General features: G+C 40.9%; 1 protein-coding gene and 1 pseudogene across 1 annotated transcript in view; both read left to right on the forward strand.

Annotated features, from left to right (window-relative positions):
- Uri1 (URI1 prefoldin like chaperone) overlaps nt 1-7,842 on the forward strand; it is a 57,346-nt gene extending 49,504 nt beyond the window's left edge. The window contains exons 7-11 of the mRNA XM_052165325.1: nt 429-597; nt 2,267-2,612; nt 4,060-4,199; nt 4,905-5,142; nt 6,163-7,842. Of these exons, the coding sequence (XP_052021285.1) occupies nt 429-597; nt 2,267-2,612; nt 4,060-4,199; nt 4,905-5,142; nt 6,163-6,345 (1,076 nt within the window). The 3' untranslated portion in view covers nt 6,346-7,842. The remainder of the gene's footprint in view (nt 1-428; nt 598-2,266; nt 2,613-4,059; nt 4,200-4,904; nt 5,143-6,162) is intronic.
- Nucleotides 7,843-23,323: 15,481 nt separating this feature from the next.
- LOC127676816 (uncharacterized) lies at nt 23,324-23,440 on the forward strand (annotated as a pseudogene).
- Nucleotides 23,441-23,680: the final 240 nt, after the last annotated feature.

Genomic DNA, 23,680 nt, shown 5'->3' on the forward strand with positions numbered 1-23,680 from the left:
ATAAAATAAAGCAATTTAAAAGACAGTATTGTTCATATATAAAATTATAATAGAACTTTCCAGAGATTAGCCTCTATCAATTCCTCTTGGGGTATGTATTCTTGGCAGTGCCTTAGGGTTTGAAGTATCCCATGGCAGGACATTTTATATCACTCTCATAACTGGATTCTCTTGAGTTTGGGTGGCGGGTGGATATTACTTGGGTGGAGTTTTGCTTGGTAGCCTGGGCGTTTTGTGACTTTGTGCTTGTGTGGTGTTGAAGGCCGATAGCTCCTTCCACCGCTACGGTGACTGCTCTTTGAATAGGGTGACTGAGCAGGTTCAGGAAGCTGGGCTGCACTTGGGAAGGGCCCTGTCTTTCTCAACACTTTCCCCAAAAGACAGGGTCTCATGTAGACTAACAGTCGTGTCTTTTCCTTTTTAAATAGGAAAACAACGAGTTGCTCATAAACCTCATTCCAAACCAAAAACTTCAGATATTTTTGAAGCAGATTTTGAAAATGGGGTAAAACCCAAGGATACGTTTGCTGCTGATGAACTGTGGGCTCGGCTTGAAGAGCTGGAGAGACAAGAAGAGTTGCTGGGTGAACTGGAAAGGTGCTTAATGACACATTATCTTTGCAAGAGAATATGTATCTTGCCTCACTATAAGATGGTGTGCACTCATTGAAGAAATGGCAGAAAACTGTAGAAGGATCAGCATGCCCTTACATGAATATTTTTGTAGGATATTTCCTTTTATGTAAATTATACTGAAAAATCACAATCTCCATGTTATTCAGATCTCATATCATATATAATGAAGTAATTATACTTGATAGTAATTGCATTAATACTAACAAAAAAACTTAAAAGTGACCAAAGTTTGTTTTTTGAGGTGCTGGGGATTGAACTAATGCCTCTATGCTGCAAGGCAAGCATTCTACAGTACCATGACCACCACTCCTAAATAAGAAATTTTAAGTGATAAAATTTTATACTGTTCCTAGGATAATGCTCTATGCTCTAATGACTTGTTAAAAAGAAAAAATGGCTTTGAATTTAAATTTGGTACTGAAAATGTTTGTCCTTGTATTTCATTTACAAACTTTCTGTTTATTGAGCAGGCAATTTGTAATCTGGTCAGGTGGTTCTGTGTATGAGAAGCTTTGCCAGACTGCTATTTGAGATAGGCATTAGCACTCACCTAGAATTATCAGAGTGCTATGTGAAGTTTGCTACTACAGAAGCCCCTGTTATTATTTTGCTTAAATGATGTACCATATGTAATAGTTTCTGTGAAAAATAGGACATAAAAATGCAGAAGAAATTCCCCTACCATTTCACTTATGTCTTTTTGATGTAACTATTTCATATTTTTCATTGTTTCTAGCTATTTCATTTTTTCAAAGCCCATGCTGGGTTTCAGAGTCTTAGTCATGATTCCCTCTATTTTTGCATGATGTCATTTCAGTTCTGTTGCATTTTTAGTTCAGTTATTTTTGTAAGGTCTTCAGATCCTTTATGGAATGAAGCGTGATAAATGTGCATTTGTGTGTAAATATACATTCATATGCACATACAGAAATCTTTTATCTTACAAAATCCCAGTCCATGCTATTACACAAATTTCTGAGGTCAAAATTAGAAAATAATAGTATATCATGGTTTGTGGGTATGGGGGATGAATTTCTGATCTTAAAAATAGAACATCTATTTTTAAAAATTTCTTTTTTAGTTTTTGAGAGAAGCTTTATTATAGATTTATAGGTTGGAACTTGAAACAGAAAAGGAGGTGGTGGTAGGGAGAAAGAATGCATGAGCTTACAACTCTTGTGTAGCAGGTAGGAGTGGTCTCAGGACGTAGAGGAGGCACCCTCTTAGAGATTCCTTTTTTGCCTTTTTAACCTGTGTGTGTGTGGGGGGGGGGGGGCGAGCGCAAGCGCATTCTTTTTTTATTTTTTTGTTTTTTTTGAGAGGGTTTCTCTATGTATCCCTGGCTGTTGTGGAACTTATACTGCTCTGTAACAGATCAGGCTGTTAGTCTTGAACACATAGATCTGCCTGCCTCCTGAGACTGGGATTAAAAATAAGAACCATCATGCCTGCCAAATTTCTTAGATTGTATTCATACTATATCTGGCCAGTGTTCAGAGATAAAAATATACATGTGTCCTGTGAGTTCTTATGTTTTGAGTAGCTACAGTCTGCTGAGGTTTGTAAGAGCTCTTACTTCTATTGTCTGTAGTTTTTTTGATCTTATTCATATTTTCTTTTTGTCACCTAGTAAGCCTGATACTGTGATTCCAAATGGAGAAGACACAGTGTCTTCTGAGGAGGAAAAGGAAGATGAAGACACAGTTGTGAATGTGGTGCCTCCAGTGACAAACTCCTCTGCCCCCAGCAGCTGTAAAAGGCATCCTGGAAATGCAGGACTCCCTAATGGTCAAACCAATAGTCTGAACTATTCAGTGAACGGCTCAAATTCTTACCACAGCAACAAAGAAGATGAAGAAGATGAAGAAGAAGGTGATGAAGATGATGAAGATGATGATAGTGAAAGTGACCATGCTATTTCAGCAGATAATTCTATACCAACAATATATTTCTCTCATACTGTTGAACCTAAAAGGGTTTGTATACTTCTAACTTTGTAGTCATTAAATGTCATCCATGTTGTATTTTAGAAAAAACATTAACATTGATTAAGATTGTCAGTGCTATCAAAAAGGAAAAGCTTGTTTTCTTCTTACCCAACTGCTTCACCTTAAAAGAAAAAACAATAATTAGTGATGGTGGTTTGTCATTCTCAGAAGGCCCACTAAATACACTCTTGAATGCATGACTAGGGTCTACCGGTCCTTATTCCAGGGTTCTCTTTTGGTTTGTTTTCAGATCTGAAAATGGCTTCAAGACCAGGTTGTTTTGGGGAAGGGGGAACCAGATTGTTGTTTTAATGCAGGTGTCAAATGAGTACTGTTATCCTGGACAGCAAGGAAAGGTTAGGTTGAGGGATGAAAAGTGGATCTTTGTTTTCTTTTAGATCTTGGAGCTGATAGTGACTGTAGAGCTCTTGTGATCCATTGCTTTCAAACTTTGCCTAGTATCCAAAGCTTTTGTTCTTCCATACCTGATTGTAGAAGCATTTAAAATGGGCAAACATGGCCTAGTTGTAGGTAAAGGGTGAGCTACCATCATTCTACCCCTACCCTCTTTCTTCTCTGTACGTTCTGCTGAGGGGCTTGGGTGTATGGTTTAGGGAATCTGAGGAGCTATAGGGCAGAGCTGGTCAGCAGCAAACAGGCTCCCTGCTGGTCAGTAGGGCAGTCTTCAGTGCCTGATTAGTATGTCAAGAGACATCTTAATGTTTACTTACTATTTCTTATGATTTAGTTATCCCTACCCTTTTAGAAAGTGAAATAATTACATGTAGTTTTTTTCTTAATTCTAATACATTAAGCTAAAGGGCCTTTGGAATTTTTTTGGAAACAGTTGAAACTGAAGGATTGTTAATTTCTTTTCTTTTTCTTTTTTCTTTCTTTTTTTTTTTAAAGGTTTTTTTCTTTATTTTTATTTAGATAAAGCCAGACACGCTGTTTTTATTTAGATAAAGCCAGACACGCAAACACTGTTATGGAAAGCGTGGTATAAATGCTGGATCATCACAGATGAGTAGCTTACTGTCTTGAGCACATTGCAGTATTTAAGCAGTTTACACAGTTGAGCATTATCTGTTACTGCACTTGTGACTCAGGCTAGCAGCACATGGATTAACTCACAAATGCATGTAAGGTGAAGGCCAGGGAGGCAAAGTTTATAGTTAACTGTGGACTATAGTTGAAACATATTTTGCTTTGCATATAGTAGTACAGACCCTGGTAATGGAATCAGCTGTTGAGGAAGATGTAGTATTGTGGAAATGTGACAGAAGAGTCAGACTTGATCACATACATAATTTTAGTGCCAAAAAGTGTCAGCAGAATCTCTTGCTGATAACTATGTGGCTTATTTCTTCTACTGTGGAACTTGATTTGTTTTGAAAGTTTTTGATTTTTTTTTCTTCTTGTGAATTAATTTTAGGTTCGAATAAATACCGGGAAAAATACTACTTTAAAGTTTAGTGAGAAGAAAGAGGAAGCCAAGCGGAAACGAAAGAGTGGTGGTGGGAGTCATGCTATCCATGAACTGCCTGCGATCAGGAGTCCTGCTGACATTTACAGGTGCGCTATGCCTGGGGACTTTTCCTTCCCTTCCAGATTGCAGGAGGCGCGCTGACTTTGGAGGGTCCCAACAAAGCGGAGTTGGTCTGTGGGCTCCACTGAGAGATGGGTGCCCACATGCCACACAGCTCGGCCTTTCAACCAGCCAGGGTCTGGGTGGGTCCTCTTCATATGTCACTGGAGAGTTGGAAGCTGATATTCCTTGTTGAACTTGTCTGCCACAACTTTCATGAGTTTGTCCTGTATTCACCTATCATAACAGGGAGCAGTTACACTGTCCAGTTTGAAATGCCTACCATTTTATCATCCATATTTGCAAACTGCTGAAAATTCTTGATGTTTTGAAGTAGGCCTGTAAAAATTATTTTTTGGCAAATCAAGTTGTTCTTCTGAACATATAAATAATATGTTGTATTTTATTGGGTCCAAAATTCAGCTTTGAAAGTAACAAAAGGTACTTTCAGTGAAGTTGTAAACTTACTCTGAATGGGACATTTAGAGAAGACATTTTAGCAAGAAAACCGAGTGGAGTTTGGTGAGATGCGGAACTCCAGCACTTGGGAGGTGGGGGTGGCAGAAGCAGGAGGGAAAAGTGAGCCTGGCTGCGTGAGACCCTGTCTCAAACAGAGGCCTCAGAAAACAAGTTGTAGGTTAAGTTACAGTTACAGGCCCTTAAAATGAAGTTGTTTGTCTTGAATGCTGTAGAGTCTTCGTGGATGTTGTGAATGGAGAGTACGTTCCTCGGAAGTCAATCCTGAAGTCTCGCAGCCGGGAGAACAGCGTGTGCAGCGACACGAGTGAGAGCAGCACCACAGATGTGGACGATCGGCGGGGGCTTCTGAGGAGCACCAGCTCGGAGGAGGCTGCAGGCACCGAGCCCGGCAGTGTGGAGGAACTCCAAGAGAACCACCCCAGAAAGCCTTTGCCCTCAGGACTGTCTGAGGTGTGTACTTAGTTCTCCACTTCATATCTCACAGGCTTGTTCTTTACATTTTAAAGGTTTCAGTTTATGTTTAAATTCTGAGGAGGCGAGAGGTTCCAAATACTAGACAGTTTTTAAAAAGTGACTCTGTGTTCTTCATTTTTCTTGATATAAAAAGACACGTGAAGACATTCTGGTGATATGTATGTCACTTAGTCTCATTTCAGTTGAACATAGTTGGCTTTGATTAGATGAAGTTCCACAAACACACAGCCATAATAAAAGAGCTTTTTATCGTTTGGGTGACACATCTGATTTGTACCATTAAATTGATTGTCCTAGAATTTTAAAGCTATTTTGACTCACTTTTGAAGGTCTTAGAACCTTCATTTTTTAGTTTTTACAGAGGCAAAGTGCAATAAAGATCTTGAATAAATAAGCCCCCCAAAAGAAATGATTTCAGCATTAGTGAAACTAAACTTTTGACTGTCAGGCAGCCAGGCAGTAAGGGAGCCTGGGCAGAAGCCTGCCTTTCATGCCCTTGTAGCTTCTGCGCTAGTGACACTTGACAGAGCTGGAGATGATGGAGTGTGTGTTTGGGGGACTTTTTTATTTGTCACATGTTTTGTGTTCCCAGACAAAAGAGACATTTTACATTTTTTTTCTTGTTTTCTTTTTGTTTTTGCTCTTTAGAAAGGGTTTCTCTCTGTAGCTCTGGGACTTTCCCTGCAGACCAGGCTGGCCTTGAATCCGCAGCGATCTGCCTGCCTCTGCCTTCTGAGTGCCGAGACTAAAGGCGTGGGCTGCCATGTTCTGCTGATGGTTTGTTTTGTCATATGTCCATCATAAAAAACTCCTTGCATTTGATGGTGTAATTAAGAAAAATAATATTACCTGATTTCTTTGAACAATTAATATTTTGATGTTTATTATCCAAAATTCTTGTTACTTTAGTTTAAAAAAAAGGCATGGTAATGAAGGGTAAAGATTTTTGTGTGCATCTTAGTTATATTTAATACCATATATACTTTTGTCTTACAGACTTTTTCTGGAACTGTAATAGAAAAAGAATTTTTATCCCCCTCCCTAGCACCACACTCAGCCATTGCTCATCATGCCCTACCCACCATTCCAGAGCGGAAAGAAGTTCCGTCAGAGGCCTCAGAGGAGCCTGCAAAGAGGGTTTCAAAGTTCAGAGCTGCCCGATTGCAGCAGAGAAACTAGAGGGGGTTGGGCTTCGCCTGCAGCTCCAGCTGCACCTTCAGAACATGCGGCAGATTCGGCCATGGAGTTGCGAAGGCATCCTGTTTGGCTGGGCAGATTCTCTCACCTTTATCAGTGGCATTGGGAAAGTCAAAGTAAATGTTTGAATGCTGTCATGTTCTGCTGGCTTTATTAATTCTCTGACTACTGTCTAATTGGCCTTAGGATACAGGAACAGCATTTTGAGTTACTTTTCAAGGAATACTGTCATATATTGTTTTTGTGTTTTCAACTAAACACAGCCAGTTTTGTACCAGCTGTGATATTGTGCTTTCCATGTGGACCATGTTAAAATTTCAAATAGAGTCAACAATTATATTACTTGCTTTTACATTTTAAAGGCACTTTAAAAAATCTACATTTCTTGTAGGTTTCACAGCTAGATGGTTCTTTGAAAAATTCTTCCTTTGAATGTCGTACTGTAATCTTTAAGGTAAAAAGCTATATAAAACCTTTGGGAAAATTTGCCTAGAAGAATAATATTTTGTACAACTTTTTTTTGGAAGTAAAATTTTTATGAAACTTGGTTTCTAAAATGTTGTGAACTTCCTGCTTTAAAATTGTGTATAAAATGTCTTTGATTTGTGTATATGCTATATAGGCTACACCACAGATTTTTGAATTTTTAAAGTCCCACAAATACCTCCTCTCTCCATACATAGTTTTCATTGGCACCATCCTTTGAGAGAGAAAAGTTTGTCTAGATGCTTTAACTTCTTTTTTGAAGTAAAGGGTTCTTTGTTTGTTTTATGTTTCAATCTTCCTCACATTTTCATTCTTCAAGGTTGCTTTGCTACCAGTAAAAAAAAAAAAATATATTTACTTGTAGCTAAACTCCTTAAAGAGACATTCAGTTTCAGGTTGACCATTACAGTGCAAGTGTTGATCATTAGCTTGATGCATGCTAAAATGTAGCTTTTAAAAAGCATTCTGCATTAGTACTAAAATAAGCCATCAACCCCAGTCTACCCTCTATTCACGACTAAATATTTAAAGGTTATTTATAGCTTCTTTAATGAATTCTTGCTTAAACAAAGTGAAATTATGTCCTAGAAAAGTTGAAGCTGTAACTAGAGCAGCGCCACTATCAAAGTTTTATGAAATACATACTTTAATGATAAAATGGTGTGCTTGCATCCATGCTAGTTAATGGATAATGCAGAACAGGGGACTGAATTTGAAAGACTGCCTAAAAATATAAGAGCTTTTGTTTTTCTAGCCATTGTTGATCATCTGTACATGTATTTTGTACTTAAAAACTGCTTTTCTTTCTGATCACCTACTCTCAACCAGACTGTCCCATCATACCGACTCTAGGTGTGCCCTGTCCCTTCTCCTTATGAGAGGCATCCTGTGCTAACCTCCTCCTGATGCAATCCTCTGTGTGGGACTGTTGGGTCTTCAGATGTGTAACTTAAGTGTGCTGTTATTAAACAACTTTCTATGTTCATGAACTTACTCTGCCTTATGTATTTGTGTGCCTTCTTTCAAATTGGTCCTCCTCACAGAAATAGTGTCACTCAGTTTCAGTCAGTCTTACCACAGTTTTAAACTGTAACTTGAAACTACTCTTGGATTTATTTGAATGTAAACTTTATTTTTCTGAGGCATGTTGTCACCCTGGTTGGACTTGAACTTGAAGTCCTAATCCTGGGGTCAGAGGCTGGGACCACAGGCTTGCACCCAGCTAAGTTCTCTCAGCTCTTGAATGCTTCTGCTCTCAAACACCAGAATGTTCCAGTCTCATCTTGTGCTTGTTTTTCTTCTGTTCCAGCCCTGGAATGGGCAGCTCCAAGGAGCCCTCATTCCTAAGACACTGTGCTGAGAAGCCCGCAGCTGCTAGCAGGTGTCTGTTGCCACTGAGCTGTCAGGGCCTGGCCTAGTCAGCAGGCAGAGCTATGCATGTATGTACACTGACAGATGCACATTTTAATATCTGAGTTTATTAAAACTATACCTTTATACTAAGATGATTGTAATCTGAGACTGCATGATTCACTTGATTATCTGTGTTTGTGACTTCTTTCTCCACCGTCAACTACCCTGGCTAAACGCACACTTGTCTGTGTGAAACATACTAAGGTGTTTGAGTAGTGCTTGTTTGTACTGCTGGGCGAAGCACTGTGTTCCCTTGTGTGCAGTTGTTTGTAGTCGGAGTCGCAAAACTGGAGCTCAGAGTTCCTTTGGTTGTTCTGTGTTCCTTCTGCTTTCATCACCTTCACTGGGATAATGTTGCCCCTTGGATTTTTGCATCGCTCTTTGTATTTTACTGTGGCTTCCCTCCACATCCCAGCTGGACTGATGGTTTATAGGAGAGGCATGTAGAAGGTCTGTGAACGTTACTGAGATTCTGAGTCAGAGAAGTGTCAGTTACTTTTCCTTCTACCTTCCCGCTCACTGCCTCTTCCCTCAAACTCTTTCTTCTGCCCAAGTCTTCATCTTCAACTGTAAGTAACCTAGCCTTTCAGTTTCTGATGATTCAGCCTTTATTTCTTCTGCATAAATACCAATACCAGGATCTCTCTCTCTCTCTCTCTCTCTCTCTCTCTCTCTCTCTCTCTCTGTGTGTGTGTGTGTGTGTGTGTGTATGTGTGTGTGTGTGAGAGAGAGAGAGATTGAGATTGAGATTATTATATGCCAAGGTTTCTTAGTGTTGAGCAAAGAAGTCACAAACAGGCGAACTGAAATAGCTTGTATGGTGTTAGACTAGAATCAAGCATTGGTAAACTCAGTGTTTTTGGCATATGCAGGTGTTTAACATGCTCATGGTTGTCCTGAAGTGAGGGGCGACATTCTGTATTGCTTGTTTTTCTAGTGATCTCTGCATCGGTTCCCAGAGACTTCCCTGTTCTGCACAGAGGTGCAGTGCTTCACTCTGTGGGCAGTGCAACGCCTCTTCAACCTCTTTCCTTCCTAAGGCATGGAGGGTTCCCACGTTTTGCAGTTATATTGGTAGTACTGTGGCTAATGCATTTGACTGTATTTTGTATCATTGGAGGCGTCTCCTCAGGGCAGATCGTGGAGGTAGAATTGATGAAACATCTACACGATTGCACTTTGATTTCTTTAATAAGACACAGTGAAATCTATTTTTAATGTATTTGCATTGTTTGCTCTTTTGTTGATGACATGGTTTAAACATATACACATCAGCATTTGATTGATAATTTTTTTGTACTCATAATTGTATATATGTCTATATACATTACATATTTATTCTGGGGCGTCCCATACCCACTTGACATTTTCATGGATGCTAGGGGTCAAACTCTGATCTTCATGCTTGCATACCAATCACTTTATCTACTGAGTTATCACCCTTATAATCTCTTAAATATTGATTTGGGGTATAGGATTTTAGAGGGAATTAAACATTTGGTAACATACCAAATTATGCACATTTTAAAAATACTATTCCTTTCCAATTGATCATATATGTAACTTACAGTTTTCTATGTGTTAGAGTATTTTAAAGTATGTTAAATTCAGTTATATACTTATTTACAAATTTGCCTTCTTTGTGAAGAAGTTTTTCAAGATTAAAGCCAATCTATATGTAGGTGTTCTTTTAAAAAGTGGCATGTATTCTCCAGGGAGCTTTGGTAGAATTCCTCAGTTGTAGTTCACTTAGATCTTTAATTCATTTGTCAGTGTTTTTAAATGTGTTCTTAATTTTTTTTAAAAAAAAATTACTTTATCTGTGTGGGTGTGTGCTAGAATGTATGTATGTGTACCACGAGTGGGAGTGAGCTGGCAGACTGCAGAGGAGGGTGTTGGAGCCCCTGCAGCTGGAACTGCAGGTGGCTGGGGGTCACCTTGTGAGTGCTGGGAACCAAATCCAGATCCTCTGCGAGAACAACACACAGTTCTAACCACTGAGCCATCTCAGCCCACAAAATGGATACTTTTTTTGGAGCCAGATACTTTTTGTGTCCTGGAATTCAGTGTAGACTAGGCCGGCTTCTAACTCACTTGCCTCCCAAGTTCTGAGATAAAAGGCATGTGCTACTTAACTACACCCAAACACAAAATGTTCCACTTTTGCTTTTTGAGACATCGTTTCTGAGTCTAGCCCTGGCTGTCCTGAAACTTGCTGACTTGAACTCAGAGATCCACCTGCCTCTGCCTCCTGAGTGCTAGGATTTAAGGCATGTGTCACTACTGCATTTTAAAGTGAGTTTGGAGTTATTTACAGGACTATCTTTTAGTGCAAACTGTTTACAGTTCCCTCACCAGTGACTCACTTGAATGTGAGATCTTGTTCAGTTGGTATTTCTGTATCAGCTTCGTATTCACTGCTTGTGTGGATTCCATAGGGTTTCTTACATACAGGATCAGATTATATATAAGTCTTAACTGTTTCCCCCCCCCCCCCCCCCCCCCCCAGTGAGAATTTTTAAGAATGGTGGTAGGTCTGGCTGTGCTGACTAGAATCTCTAGTAAACAAACTGAACATTTTGCCTTGGTGGTGGTGGCAGAAATCAGGTCTGGGGCTTTGTCATTAAATGTGGCTGTAAAAAAACCTCCTTTGGAGAAGGTAATTGCTAGGTGCACAGGTGTTTTTCCTTAGTGTCTTCCTGACTTACTGATACTTTCATTTTTAAAGGAGACTAGGTGTTTGCTGTGTGCATGCAGCCCAGCCCCAGCTGCTGTTGTGAGTGCAGGCATGCAGCCTAGCCCGGAGCTGCAGATTCCCGCAGCACTGAGGGATGGAACCCAGCGCTTGCATATGTCATCGAGCTGTAGCCCAGGCCTTTGATGCTTTAACTATTGCAACCTATCTCTCTCTTTATCCTCTGTGACTTCTTCAGACAGAATCTTGATACTTAACGTAGGCGAGACTTGAAGCTCAGCTTCCTGAGAGCTGCTGGGCTTTCTTGGCTAAAGTTTCTGTCTGTTCTGTGGCCACTTCAGCTTTCTTGTGGTTCTGTTAGTGGCTGTTCTGTCTTGCCTGTGACCTTGCATTTTGAGTTTGGAATTGAATATTTCACCATGTAAACAGCATTGTGGTTGGGGGTGGGGAGGAGGGGTGAGGCGGGGGTGGGGAGGAGGGGGGGAAGCCAGGTGTAGTGCTCCTGCTTATTTTCGAGTACCCCAACACTCAGAAATAAAAGTAATTGGCTTTCTGGAGTTGGAGGCCAGTCTGGACTATGCAGTGAGTCTTAAAGGAAAGAAGTGCTGATGGCCTCTGTGGATTACACTGTGCTTTACCCCTGCCACTTCCCGGCCATTTACGCGGCTGTTAGCTACTTATTCCCAGTTGGTAAAAAAGAACCTTTCAGTTTCTTAAAACCAAAGCAAGCATTTTTCTCCTAATTGTGGGGATTGGACTTTGGGCCTCACACGTGGTAACCGAGCATGACTGCTCTGAGCTACATAGCAGCCTTCCCAACACGGGCCTGCGTGTATTCACGGCTTGGGAGGCAAGGATTCAGGTTCTGGCTCTGGTTCTAGCCAAGGGCACTCACTCTTCCTGGAGTGCTCACAGACCCAGGTCTCCGACTCCAACTAACAGACATAGTTACAGAGGCTACATTTTAACATTGCTCCACTGCAGAGTGTGTGGAATTCCGGCCAGATGCAGGAATTTTGCTTCTGTATGAGTCTTCTCCCTTTCTGTCCTGCTACTGTAATATACTTCAAAACTATACACTTATTTTTCTATGTGATTATCTTTTAAATATGAGAAGAAAACTCTAAAAATGCATTTACATTTTCTTTCACATTTACCTACATAATTACCTTTACCGGTGTTCTTAATTTTTTATGTGGATTCAAGTTACCATCTGGTGTCATTTCCTTCAGCCTTTTAAGAAAATTCCGTACCTGTAAATTCTGTCTTTATCGGGGAACATTCTTAGTTTGTGTTTCTTTGGAAGCAGTTTCACTGGATACAAGATTATTACTTGACAGAGTACTAAGCACCACTGTTTTCTGGTCTGAAAAGCCAACTGCTGCTTTGGTCAGGGTCTCACTGTATCCCATGAACCTGTCTTCTCTGGCTGTGTTTAAGGTTTTCATTTGTATATTAGCACTTATCTTCCTTGGGTTTTATTGAACTTGGATATATATTAATGCTTTTTATTAACTTGAGAAGGTTTTCTGACCAAGTGGGTTTTTTTTTAATGGCTGAGATTTAAAAACTTCAAACCTGTTCATAGCTCTTAAAAGCCCTTCTTTCCAGTACTTGAGCTGTGTATGCTGTGTTTTATTCTCTCTCTCTGTGTGTGTGTGTTTGTGCGCTCGCGCGCGGGAGTCATGTGTGCACGTATGCATATCTACACTATCTGTGTGCCCATGAAAGCCAAAGGCTGTCAAGTTCTCTGAAGTTGCTGTTAGAATTAGCTGTGATCCACCTAATATGAGCTTTGGGAAATGAAATGAGTTCAGTGCAAGAAGAGGGCCTGCTCTTAACCTCTGACCCATGTCCGCCCCTCAGTACCTTCATTTACCTTTCTCTTTGGATGTGTAATTCCTGGTGACTTACCTTGCACTTTCTGATTCTTCCTTCTGCATTCAGATGGACTCCTGGATCCCTCTAGTGAAGTTTCGCTTTAGTTATTGTTATTCTCAGCTCCAAATAATCCATCTGATTGCTTTTTTTAATGTTGATGTCTTTATTGCTGTTCTCTCTATTAGAGCAGGCATTGTTTGTATGCTTTTTTCTCCTTCTGTTTTTAAGGTAATTATAATTGCTTCTTTCAAGTATATTTGCTAAACCTGTAGATACTCCTCCAGAAGCTTCTGTTATGTTGGATATAAGCCATGATCTCCTACTTAAAACAGACCAGTGACCCTGGAACCAGTATATCTTCGTGACATAGCCAGTGTTTGTTCTTTCATTTCTAGCTCCAATAAGCTTGGAGTACACATCCATAATTTGTACCGTACCAGTCTTCCCTAGAGCCAGTGTAGCTGGTGTCTTCCCAGGTTTGCACTCTGCATGTTCATAGCGTAATATACTCACCCCTGCCTTGTGAGCTGTGACGTTACAGAGACCTAGCATTGCCTGGTGCTAGTTTCTAATGCTAACCTTGGAGCCAGTGTGGAACCTGGCAACACTGGAACCTCAGACCTCTATGGGCTCTTCCCATCTCTTTGCCACTGAAATTGCATTTGTTTTCAGAAAAGTCTGGATGGTGAATTTTCCCACAACGTTTGAAATATAGTCAGTATCTTAGTTAAGGTTTCTATTCCCATACTAAAACACCATGACCAAAAGCAACTTGGAGGAGGAAAGGGTTTGTTTTGCTTATGCTTCCAGATAACAGTCTATCGCTGAGGGAAGTCAGGATAGGAACCTGGAGGCAGGAACTGAAGCAGAGGCCACAGATAATGGGTACTGTGTACTGGCTTGCTCCTTGTGGCTTGCTCAGCCAGCCTTCTTATAGAATCCAGGTCCACCAGGCTAGGGGTGGACCACAATGGGCTCGGTCCTCCCACATTAATTACTAATTAAGAAAATGCCCTTTTCTCATTGCCCGAGGGTAGGGGAATGCCAGGTCAGGGAAGCAGAAGTGGGTGGGTTAGTGAGCAGGGGGAGGGGGGTTGGAATAGAGGGTTTCCGGAGGGGAAATGAGGAAAAGGCATAACATTTGAAATGTAAATAAAGAAAATATCTAATTAAAAAAAAGAAAAAGAAAATGCTCTTTTAGCTTGCCTACAGCCTGGTCTTACAAAAGCAGTTTTTAATTTGAGGTTCTCTCCTCTCAGACTATAGCTTGTGTCAAGTTAACATGAAATGAGCCAGCATAGTCAGCCTCCTTCAACATAAATGTTCTGGGTATCTCAAAAGAAACTTGTCCCCAGCCTCCTGCCCAAATTTCACTGTTTTTCTTAAATAAACATAAAGTAGGGCTTTACTTCCAGAGTCTTATGATGGTGGTATTTTAATAATTTTGCCCAATTAAGCAACAACAGCATCAACAAATAGAGGTTGGAGAAGATGGCTTAGGGGGTTAAGAACAGACTGCTCTTGCAAGAGAGCTGAGGTTCACTTCCTAGCACCCGCATGGAAGGTTAACATCCATCTGTAACTCCAGTCCCAGGGCATCCAGTATCTTCTTCTGGACTTCATGGGCACTGCACACATGAGGTACATATATGTGTATGCTTAACACCCATACATACAAAAAATAAAAGGGCTGGGAAGATGGCTGAGTTTCTGACTTCCAAGGGTACCAGACACACACATGGTACACATGAATACAAGAACGCAGCACACATGTGCACATAAAGGTTTTTAGAATGCTTAAGATCAGTTCATAGTGATAGGATATGTGCTCAGGTTCCTCACGTGCATAGAACTCATTTTCAGAATCCCCGCCAGACTGATACTTTCATTCCGATTGTTAAACCTGTATTTGCATACCATCAGAAGTCCATATTTTAGGGGTCAGCCTTGCTGTACAATTTATTTTGTGCCCTAGAAGCCCTGTGCCAGTGCTTACTGATTCCACATTTTTGTCTTTTTCAAAATATCAGTGGTTGGAATCACATAGCATGTAGGCTTTTCAGGTCAGCATCTTTCACATAGTAGTTAATATTTTAAGTATGACTTCGTGGCACTGATATAATGTTCCACTTACAGAGGTGCCATGGTTTTTCCATTCATGAAGTAAGGGACACCGTGGTTGTTCCCAGCTGATTGTAGCTCTCAGAGTTCCCGTAAGCATGAGGTTATTGATTGGGTGGGTGTATATTCAGCCCCTTTTGATAAATGCCAGTTGGCAGGATTGCTGGCAGGTGTGCTAGGCTACTTTTGTAAAAGTCTACCAGGTTGCCTTTCAGAATGAGAATATTACTGTCCCCAGCAGTTGTGGCTGAAAGTCCCTTGTTCCTCCCATCCTTGCCAGTGGTTGGTGTCTTCTGGATTTGGCCTGTTGTGATAAGCTTGTGGTTCTGACTTCTTTGGATATACATTTCCTGGATGGCATAAAATGTAAACCAGCTTTCCAAACGCTTACTTGATGCCTGTCATTTTGGTGCGGTATCTGAAGGATTTAGGCTTGTTTTATAACAAAGTGGTTTTCTTACAAAGCTTATGAGATCTGTGCATATATCCTTTATCAGAGATGTCTTTTTGTTTTTATTGTTAATTTTCTGAAATAAGATTTCTCTGTGTAACCCTGGCTATCCTGGAGCTCACTCTATAGATCAGGCTGGCCTCACTAGAACTCAGAGATCAGACTGTCTCTGCCTCCCAAGGGCTGGGATTAAGGTGGTGCTACTGCCCAGCTTGAGATGTCTGTTGAAAATTACTTTCTCCCAGTCTGCTCTTTCATTCTCTTAACAGTAATTTTTACAGATCAGAGTTTTAGTTCTAATGATCCTCATCTCTTCATTCGTAGGGTAAGAAGTTGTCACTAAACTAACCTTGAAGATTTTCGTCATCTGAATGTCACAGACTTATAGGTTTGTGCTTATATTTAGGTCTGCGAACTATTTTGAGTTAAATTTTATGAATAGCTTATGGTCTGTGTTCAAGTTATTTTAACTTTTGAAAGATGTCATATTCCTTTGCGTTACATTGCTGATTAATGGAATACCAGATTCCTCTAATGCTGCTGCTATCATTTCTGGGCGTGGTGTGCATCGATAGACTTATGGCTTCTCCACCAACACTGGACTGTCTTGGTTGTTGTTGCTGTAAGCTCTGAGCGTGGAAAGTGCTAGTGCTTTCCTTTTAATAGTCTGTTCTTTGAAGATTCTGTTGCTATTCTGGGTATTTTGCTTTTTGCAACTTTTAAAATAATTTTTGTTGACATTCCAAGTTAAGTTCCTATGATTGTGATTACAGTTTACAGATTAAATTGAGCAGATTTACAGATTAAATTAAATCATGGTGTTCCTGTCCATGAACATGGACTACCTTCATTCTTTTATTTATTTAGTTTCTGAGGGGGTATTATTTTCATTATATAAATGTTATATGCATTTTATTTTATGTATACCAAATAAACTTATTGGGGGCACAAATTAATGTTTGTAGTGTTTCCTTGCTAGTGTATAGTTATTCATCTTGGCTCTTAAGACTTTTCTATAATTGCTTATTAGTTTTTGGTCAGGTTTTTCAGCTTTTCTCCAAAGATGATTATGTCATTTATGAGCCAAGATAATTTTATGTATTTCTTATGATAGATATGTTTTGTTTCCTTTTCTGGTCTTACTGCTTTAGCAGTTTCTAGGGTAGTTAAAAGGGAGAAAGGAGGTTGACTAACCTTATCATCCCTCATCTTAATGGGAAGGCTACAGGTTGTCACTGTTAAATATGTTAGACATGGGATAGTGCTTTGTTTTGTTTTGAGATATTTTTAATTTTTTTTTTTTTTGTTTTTTTTCGAGACAGGGTTTCTCTGTATAGCCCTGGCTGTCCTGGAACTCACTCTGTAGACCATGCTGGCCTCAAACTCAGAAATCCACCTGCCTCTGCCTCCCAGAGTGCTGGGATTACAGGCGTGCACCACCACCGCCCGGCTAGAGATATTTTTTACTAAATGGAACAAATAATCTCTTCCTAGTTTACTGAGAAACTTATTTTTTTAAATGTGAGTGGATGTTGTATTTACCAATGCCTTTCCACAAGTTGATATGATCGTATTTTTTCTCCCTCTCATCTGATGTCTTGGGCATATTAACATATCCCCAAATACTCTTAGCGTGTCTGAGGTAAATCTCAGCTGTTGTGGTGTGGATCTCACCAACTTCAGACATTGTGAGGCTTTGTTTGCTAATGCCTTGTTGAAGATCTTTGCATCTCTGTTCATGAGAAACTTTTGTAGTTCCTTAGATTGTTGTCTGGTTTGGGTAGGGGAACTCACAGATGGCCCAGGAGCACTCTCCCAAGTTGGTTGTCTGAAGAGACTGGACAGATATCTTTCTTAAATGCTGATGAGTGTATCGGGTTATCTATCTCAGCCCTATGTCTTTGTCCTGGACAGTTCCTAACTGATGCCTTTTTAGCCCTGCTGGGGTTGTCTATGCCTCCCTGGGCAAGCTTTGGTGGATTATGGCTTGTAAAGAATCGATCCACGTTGTGTGGGCGAGCTCATGGTGTTTCTTGGTTATCATTTTAGTTCTGGGATTTCTGTGGAGTGTCCTCATAAACAACCAGTGACCTCTTTATTCTTGTCTGGCCAGAGGCTTATCAACGTTACTATTACAAACCGGCTTTTAATTTGGTTGATTTCTCCTGGCACCCCATCCACTGATCTTTTATGTTTTTGGATTATATCTTATATTTTATTGATTTTTGTTTTATTTCTGGTGTCTGGGCTCAGAATGCTCACCATCATACCATGAGCCCTCTATCGCTGCTTTGATTTCTTTTTGTTTGTTTGTTTGTTTTTTTCAAGACAGGGTTTCTCTGTGTAGCCCTGACTGTCCTGGAACTCACTTTGTAGACCAGGCTGGCCTTGAACTCAGAAATCTGCCTGCCTCTGCCTCCCAAGTTCTGGGATTAAAGGTGTGCGCTACCACCATTGCCTGGCTGCTGCTTTGATTTCTTATTCCCTTCCTTCCTTTTGAATTAATTCCTCCTTTTTCTGGTGTTCCTCAGCCTGGAGCTTTGGTGATGGGCTTGGCTTCACTGCACTTCTGGGCTTTGATAGGTTGTGGTTTTCTTTTGTTTAGTTCAAAACCTTTTTAAGTTGTCATGGACATTTTTTCTTTGATCCATATATTATTTTAAGTGTTCTGCTCAGGGTTCAGGCTGTCGTAGACTTTCCAGCAGTCTTTAGTGGTTTCTGGGCTAATTCCATTGTGGTTTAACTTAGTTCAATAAGGTGAGTTTGTTTCTTTTCCCACTTTTTAAATTGATTGTCACATCCCCCAATCTGCTGTTAGCTCAATTCGCGTCATGGGTTGTGTGACATGACGGAGAAGACAGGCCACCCTCCTCCATCCTGTCCCTTGTGCAGTCACAGGCTTTTCTGTTAGTCTGGGGAGTTTCTGCAGCATCTGCACCCACGGCTCCCATTACTCACTGTGTGGATTCTCGCTGTTGAAGGGTACTGCTGGCCTTCTCCCCAAGGGACTACGTGCAGGCTTCCTGGCAGCCAGTTCTCTCCAGTTCTTGTTAGAGGACGGGTTTGTCCTTTGGTTTGAGAGTGTTTCTACATACGATATAGAATTCTGAGTTGAAGAGTTCCTTCTCAGCACCTTAAATACCTCTCACCCTGTTCTCCTTGCATGATTTCTGAGACACCAGATATAGTTCTTAGTGGTGCTCCCCACAGATGTCTGTTTTCCCCTGTGGCTTCTTTCTGGATCTTTATCTTTGTTTTTGTTTTTTTGTTTGTTTGTGGTTTTTTTTTTTTTTTTTTTTTTTTTTTTTTTTTTTTTTTTTGGTAGTCAGAGAATGAGAGAAATCATATGCCCAGTGTGGTGGGTCTCAAAAGAAAAATGGATTTTGTGTATTTAACCTTCTTGCTGTTATTTATTTGTGTTTCCTTTTTATGAGCTAGATCCCCATCTGTCAACTATTCTTGATTGGTTTTGAGACAACAACTTCCTACATAGCCCAGGCTGGCCTTAATCCTCCTGCCTCAGCTTCCCAAGAGTTGGGTTTACCCACCTCTTTTTTTTTTCTCTCTGAACTCGAGTGTATGATTTAGTAGCTGACATTAATTTTTTCAGTCGTCATCTTTCTTAGTCGTGGCTTTCTGTTTCTTTTTCTCTTCCTTTGGGAATCTCTCCTTTGGGCATGTTTGGAGTTATCCTTAACTCTTGGCTTTTCTATTGATCTCTGAATTTGCTTTTCAAGTTTGAGGTTTCTGCCGGGTTGTCTTCCAGCTCAGCTTGTTGTCCATATCAGTTTACTAATGGATCTAAGAGGCATTCTTTCTCCTCACGAGTACTGCATTTCTGGTCATTTTTGAAAATTTCGTGTCTGCTTACATTGCTCTGTTCTTTCATTTACCCACCTTACCCATTAATATCCTTAGGATATCAATCCCACTTTCAGATTCCTGGTCGGATAATTCCAGCATCCCTTACATGTCTTCGTATTTCTGAAGGTGCCTTGTGTCTTCAGAACGTTCATCCATTAGTGTGTCTTGCGTTGTGTGCTTGATAGCCAGGCAAGCTGTCCTGGGTACACACCTTGTGTACTAAGCTTGAGCTCTGTGGTACTGGGCTGAGGCTTGGGAGAAAGGTTAGTGAGCTTTGCCTGCCTCTGCTTCTGCCCCTGTTTCAAAGTACACTTTGTTGGTGTGAATTTGGGCCTTTCTTCTTCTACCTGGAAGGCTACAGTTGGCTGAGGTTGGCTGTTTGTCTTCCCCTATGTCAGTCTGGGTCTGCTAAACCTTCCTTGACCTGGGCTGTGGGAAGTAGTGTCTGCAGTCGAACAGTGAAGCCACACAGCACTCCAGCACACTCCCTAAACTGTTCTTTTACCCCTCTTCTTGCTGGACATGGGATCCCCCGCCTCGTCACCTCCACCACCACACAGTGTTCATGTGTAAACTAGGTCAGAGGGCCTGGGAGTGACGTCTACACAGGTATGTAGCGGGCAAGGAGTCAGCACCATTTAGGCTTCCGACCTGGGCCCAGGTTTCTGTGCAGGGCCTCTCTGGTCGGCTTCCACTCTGGTAGTCACAGTGTCAGCCTGTCAGTGTACGGTTTTGGGGTGGGTTTGGGGGATGGGGCTAAGGTTCTTCCTGTGGTGACAATGTCTGCCTCCCAATCCAGGAGCTGTGTATCCAGAGCCCTCTAACTCTATCAGGGTTTGGGGTGGAAACATTTGCCGAGACTCTCATTTTGCCGTTCCTGTCCTTATCTTTTTAAAGAAATTAAAATGTGCAAGAATCTTGGTCTACCTGTGAATTTAGTATTTCTTTTCTTTTTCTTTTTCTTTTTTTGGTTTTTCTAGATAGGGTTTCTCTGTGTAGCCCTGGTTGTCCTGGAACTCAGGCTGGCCTTGGACTCAGGAATCTGCCTGCCACTGCCTCTGCCTCCCAAGTGCTAGGACTAAAGGCGTGCATCACCACTGCCCAGAAGATTTAGTATTTCTATTTCTCTTCATTATTTTCTGTGCCTTGAAGTAAAATTTCTACTGGGTTTTGGTCTCCTATTCTGAAGAACTTAGGACTCAGAATTGCTGTGAAGCACTAAGTGTCTGTCTGTCATCCCTTCTCAACCCAGTATGTGTCCTCCACTGTTTTCCGCCTATTCTTGAGACACAAGGTCTTACACTGATCCTGGAGCTTGCTGCCTTGGCTAAGTCATCTGGCCAGTGAGTGCCCGGAGTCTCTAGTCCTCACTGCTCTGACTCCTGGTGCTGGGGTTGTAAGTGTGAACTGTCACACCGGCTTTCAAAGGAGCACTGCGGAGGTCTGAGTTCAGGTCCTCTTGTTTGCACAACAGACGCTTTACCAGCTACCCCCCCTAGTCCCTGCATGCATATATGCCTATCTTTATATACATATATATGTATATTTTTGGAGACAGTTTCTTATAGCTCAGAGTAGTCTTAAACTCACAATCCTGTTTCCTTAATGCGCAGATCACAGCTCTCTAACTACATTTTGCTATTGCCTTTATGTTTTGAAAACTATTTTGCTAGGTATAGAATTCTAGGTTGATAGATTACTTTTCCTTTAATGCTTGGGAGATGTTTCTCCTTGTGTCTGTAGGTGATCTGTTTTCACAGCTACAGATTAGCTATAATGGTCTTAGTTGTGTCTCCAGGGAGAGTTCTGTTTTTGATTTTTTTTCTAAAGAAACCACTCTGATTTCTATAGTCGCAACAGTTTGCATTCCTCCTAACCGTGAATAAGGGTTTGTCTCCCACATCCTTGCTAGCGTCTGTTGTCATTTGTTAATGTCATTTCTTAATGACAGCCATTCTGACTGGGGTGAGATGGGATCTCAGAGTAGTTTTAATTTCTGTTTCCCTGATGGCTGGAGACATTGAACATGTGTTAAAGCTCTTCTATGGGCCATTTGTGTTTCTTTTGAGAATTGCCTGTTTGTCTCATTAGTCTATGTGACTGGCAGATTTGTTTGTGTGTTTGTTGGTGTTTAATGTTTGCAGTACTTTATATACTCTACTTTGCGTGCATATCCGTGGGTGTGGGTGCGTCCGTGTGCACACATGTGGAGGCCAGAGGAGGCTGTCAGATATGCCGTTCTGTTACTCTTCACCTTATGTTTTGAGACAGTGCCTCTCACTAAACCCAAAGCTCGCCATTTTTGAAAGACCGTGGCTGTCCAGCAATGTCTAGGATCTTTCTAGCATACATAGCCACATAAGGCTTTTCACATGAATGTCAGGGACTTGAACTCAGGCCCTCTTGCTCACACAGCAGGTTCTCTTACCCACCAAGCCATCTCCCCAGCCCCTTCATGTTTGATGTTAAGGCCCTGTGTGGAGAGTAGGCCACAAGAGTGTGCTCATTCTGTAGGCGCTGTTCAACGTGCTGGTTGTTTCCTTTGCTGTGCACAAGCTCAAATGTCCTGTTGTCCCATTACTAATTTCCTGTGCTGCTGACATCCTGGTTAGGAAGTGCCTACCTGTCCTTGTACCTGTATTTTCTTTTGTGGTCTCATGTTTTAAATTATAGTCCTTTAGTCCACTTTGAACTGATGTCTGTTCAAGGTAAGAGATAGAGAACTCATTTCATCTTCTGTAGCTGGTCCCTAGTTTGGTCACCACAATGTGGCAAGTGGGCTTGCTTTCATTGCAGTCTGTGGGTTTATTTCTGTTCTTATACCTACCATGCTGCCTTTGTCAGTATATGTGTGTGTGTGTGTGTGTGTCTAAAATAATTTGGAGTCAGACATGGACGTTCCTCAACTAGTTCTTTCTGATAAGCGTTACTTTGGCTACTTTTTTGTGTTTACATGTGAGCTTTTGGATCCATTTATTCTATACCAGAATGTCATTATGGTAGGGATTGCATTGAGTCTGCAGATTACTTGAGGTAGTGTAGACGTCTTCCCAATATTAATCTGCTGGTCTGAGGGCGTGTGGTGCCTTTCCGTCATTGAATACCTCCTTTCCTACTCTGTTCAGGTTTTCATTGTAAAGATCCTTTACGCTTGTGGCTGCATTTATTCCTATGTGTGTTATTATCTTACTTGTTTTGGAATTATTGTGAGTGGGATATTTCCCCAATTCCTTAGTAAGTTTCTTACTGGTGTCATATGAATGCTTCTGATTTTGTATACTGGCTCTGTATCCTGCAACTTTGCCAGAGTGTTTGTTCAGCCTAAGAGTTTTCTGGCAGAGTCTCTAAGGCCTTGAAAGAATCCAGTCAACTGAGGCTCCGACCTCTCAGTCAGTGTATTAGGAATGCACCTGCCAGGTTGCCCCTAAAATGTGGCATTAACTCCCAAATCTGTTACTAACTTTTCTAGGATGTCTGTCACAAAGGCATGCTGAGCTTCTCACATGCATTTCTCGGTTGTCCCAGTGATCATCTGATCTCCGTTCTTAGCGTGTTCATGTGGTGTAGCATGTTTTGCTTTGTAGATGTTGAAAGAATCTTGCAGTTCTGGGATGAAAACAACTTGTTCATAATGTATGCTTGTCTTAGTAGTTCTTGAATTTGGTTCACAAGTGTTTTTTTTAAGAGTTTTTATGCATGCAGTTTTTCACACTTGGACTGTGGTTTTCTTTTTTGTTGTATCTTCATCTGGTTTGAGTATCAGGATAATAGTGTCTTTCCTTTCTGTTTGGTGGAACAGTTTGAGAAAGGTGTTGGTATTATATCTCCCTAAAAAGTTTGATAGAACTGGTAGACTTGCTCAGTGGATATGTCTAGTGGCTGGAAATCTATACCTGGGACCCACCCACATGGCAGAAGGAAATAATGATTCCTGGAAGTTCTCTGACCTTCATATGTACACTGATGTATGTGTGCACGCACAAATATACAATCAATCAATCAATCAATAAATAAATAAATACTTGAAATGTTTTAAAAAGTTTGATAGAGTCTACAGCCATACCACCCTGAACTCACCAATGCCATCTGATCTCGGAAGCTAAGCAGGGTCGGGCCTATTAGTACTTGGATGGAAGACTGCTCGGGAATACCAGGTGCTGTAGGCTTTAAAAAAAAGTTTGATAGATTTAATGAATTTATCTGGTCCTGAGCTTTTCATTGTAGAGAGATAATAATTATGGCTTCAATCTCATTGCTTGTAATGGGTCTGTTTTAAAACTATATCTTTAGCTTTAATTTTTGTAGGTTACATGCATCTAGATTTTTATCAGTTTCTTCTTTTTTTTTTCTTTTTTCTTTTTTGCTTTCAGAAGACAAATTTTCAGAATACCCCCTAATGCTTTTCT

This window comes from Apodemus sylvaticus, chromosome 1 (assembly GCF_947179515.1).
Source record: "Apodemus sylvaticus chromosome 1, mApoSyl1.1, whole genome shotgun sequence".
NCBI lineage: Eukaryota > Metazoa > Chordata > Mammalia > Rodentia > Muridae > Apodemus > Apodemus sylvaticus.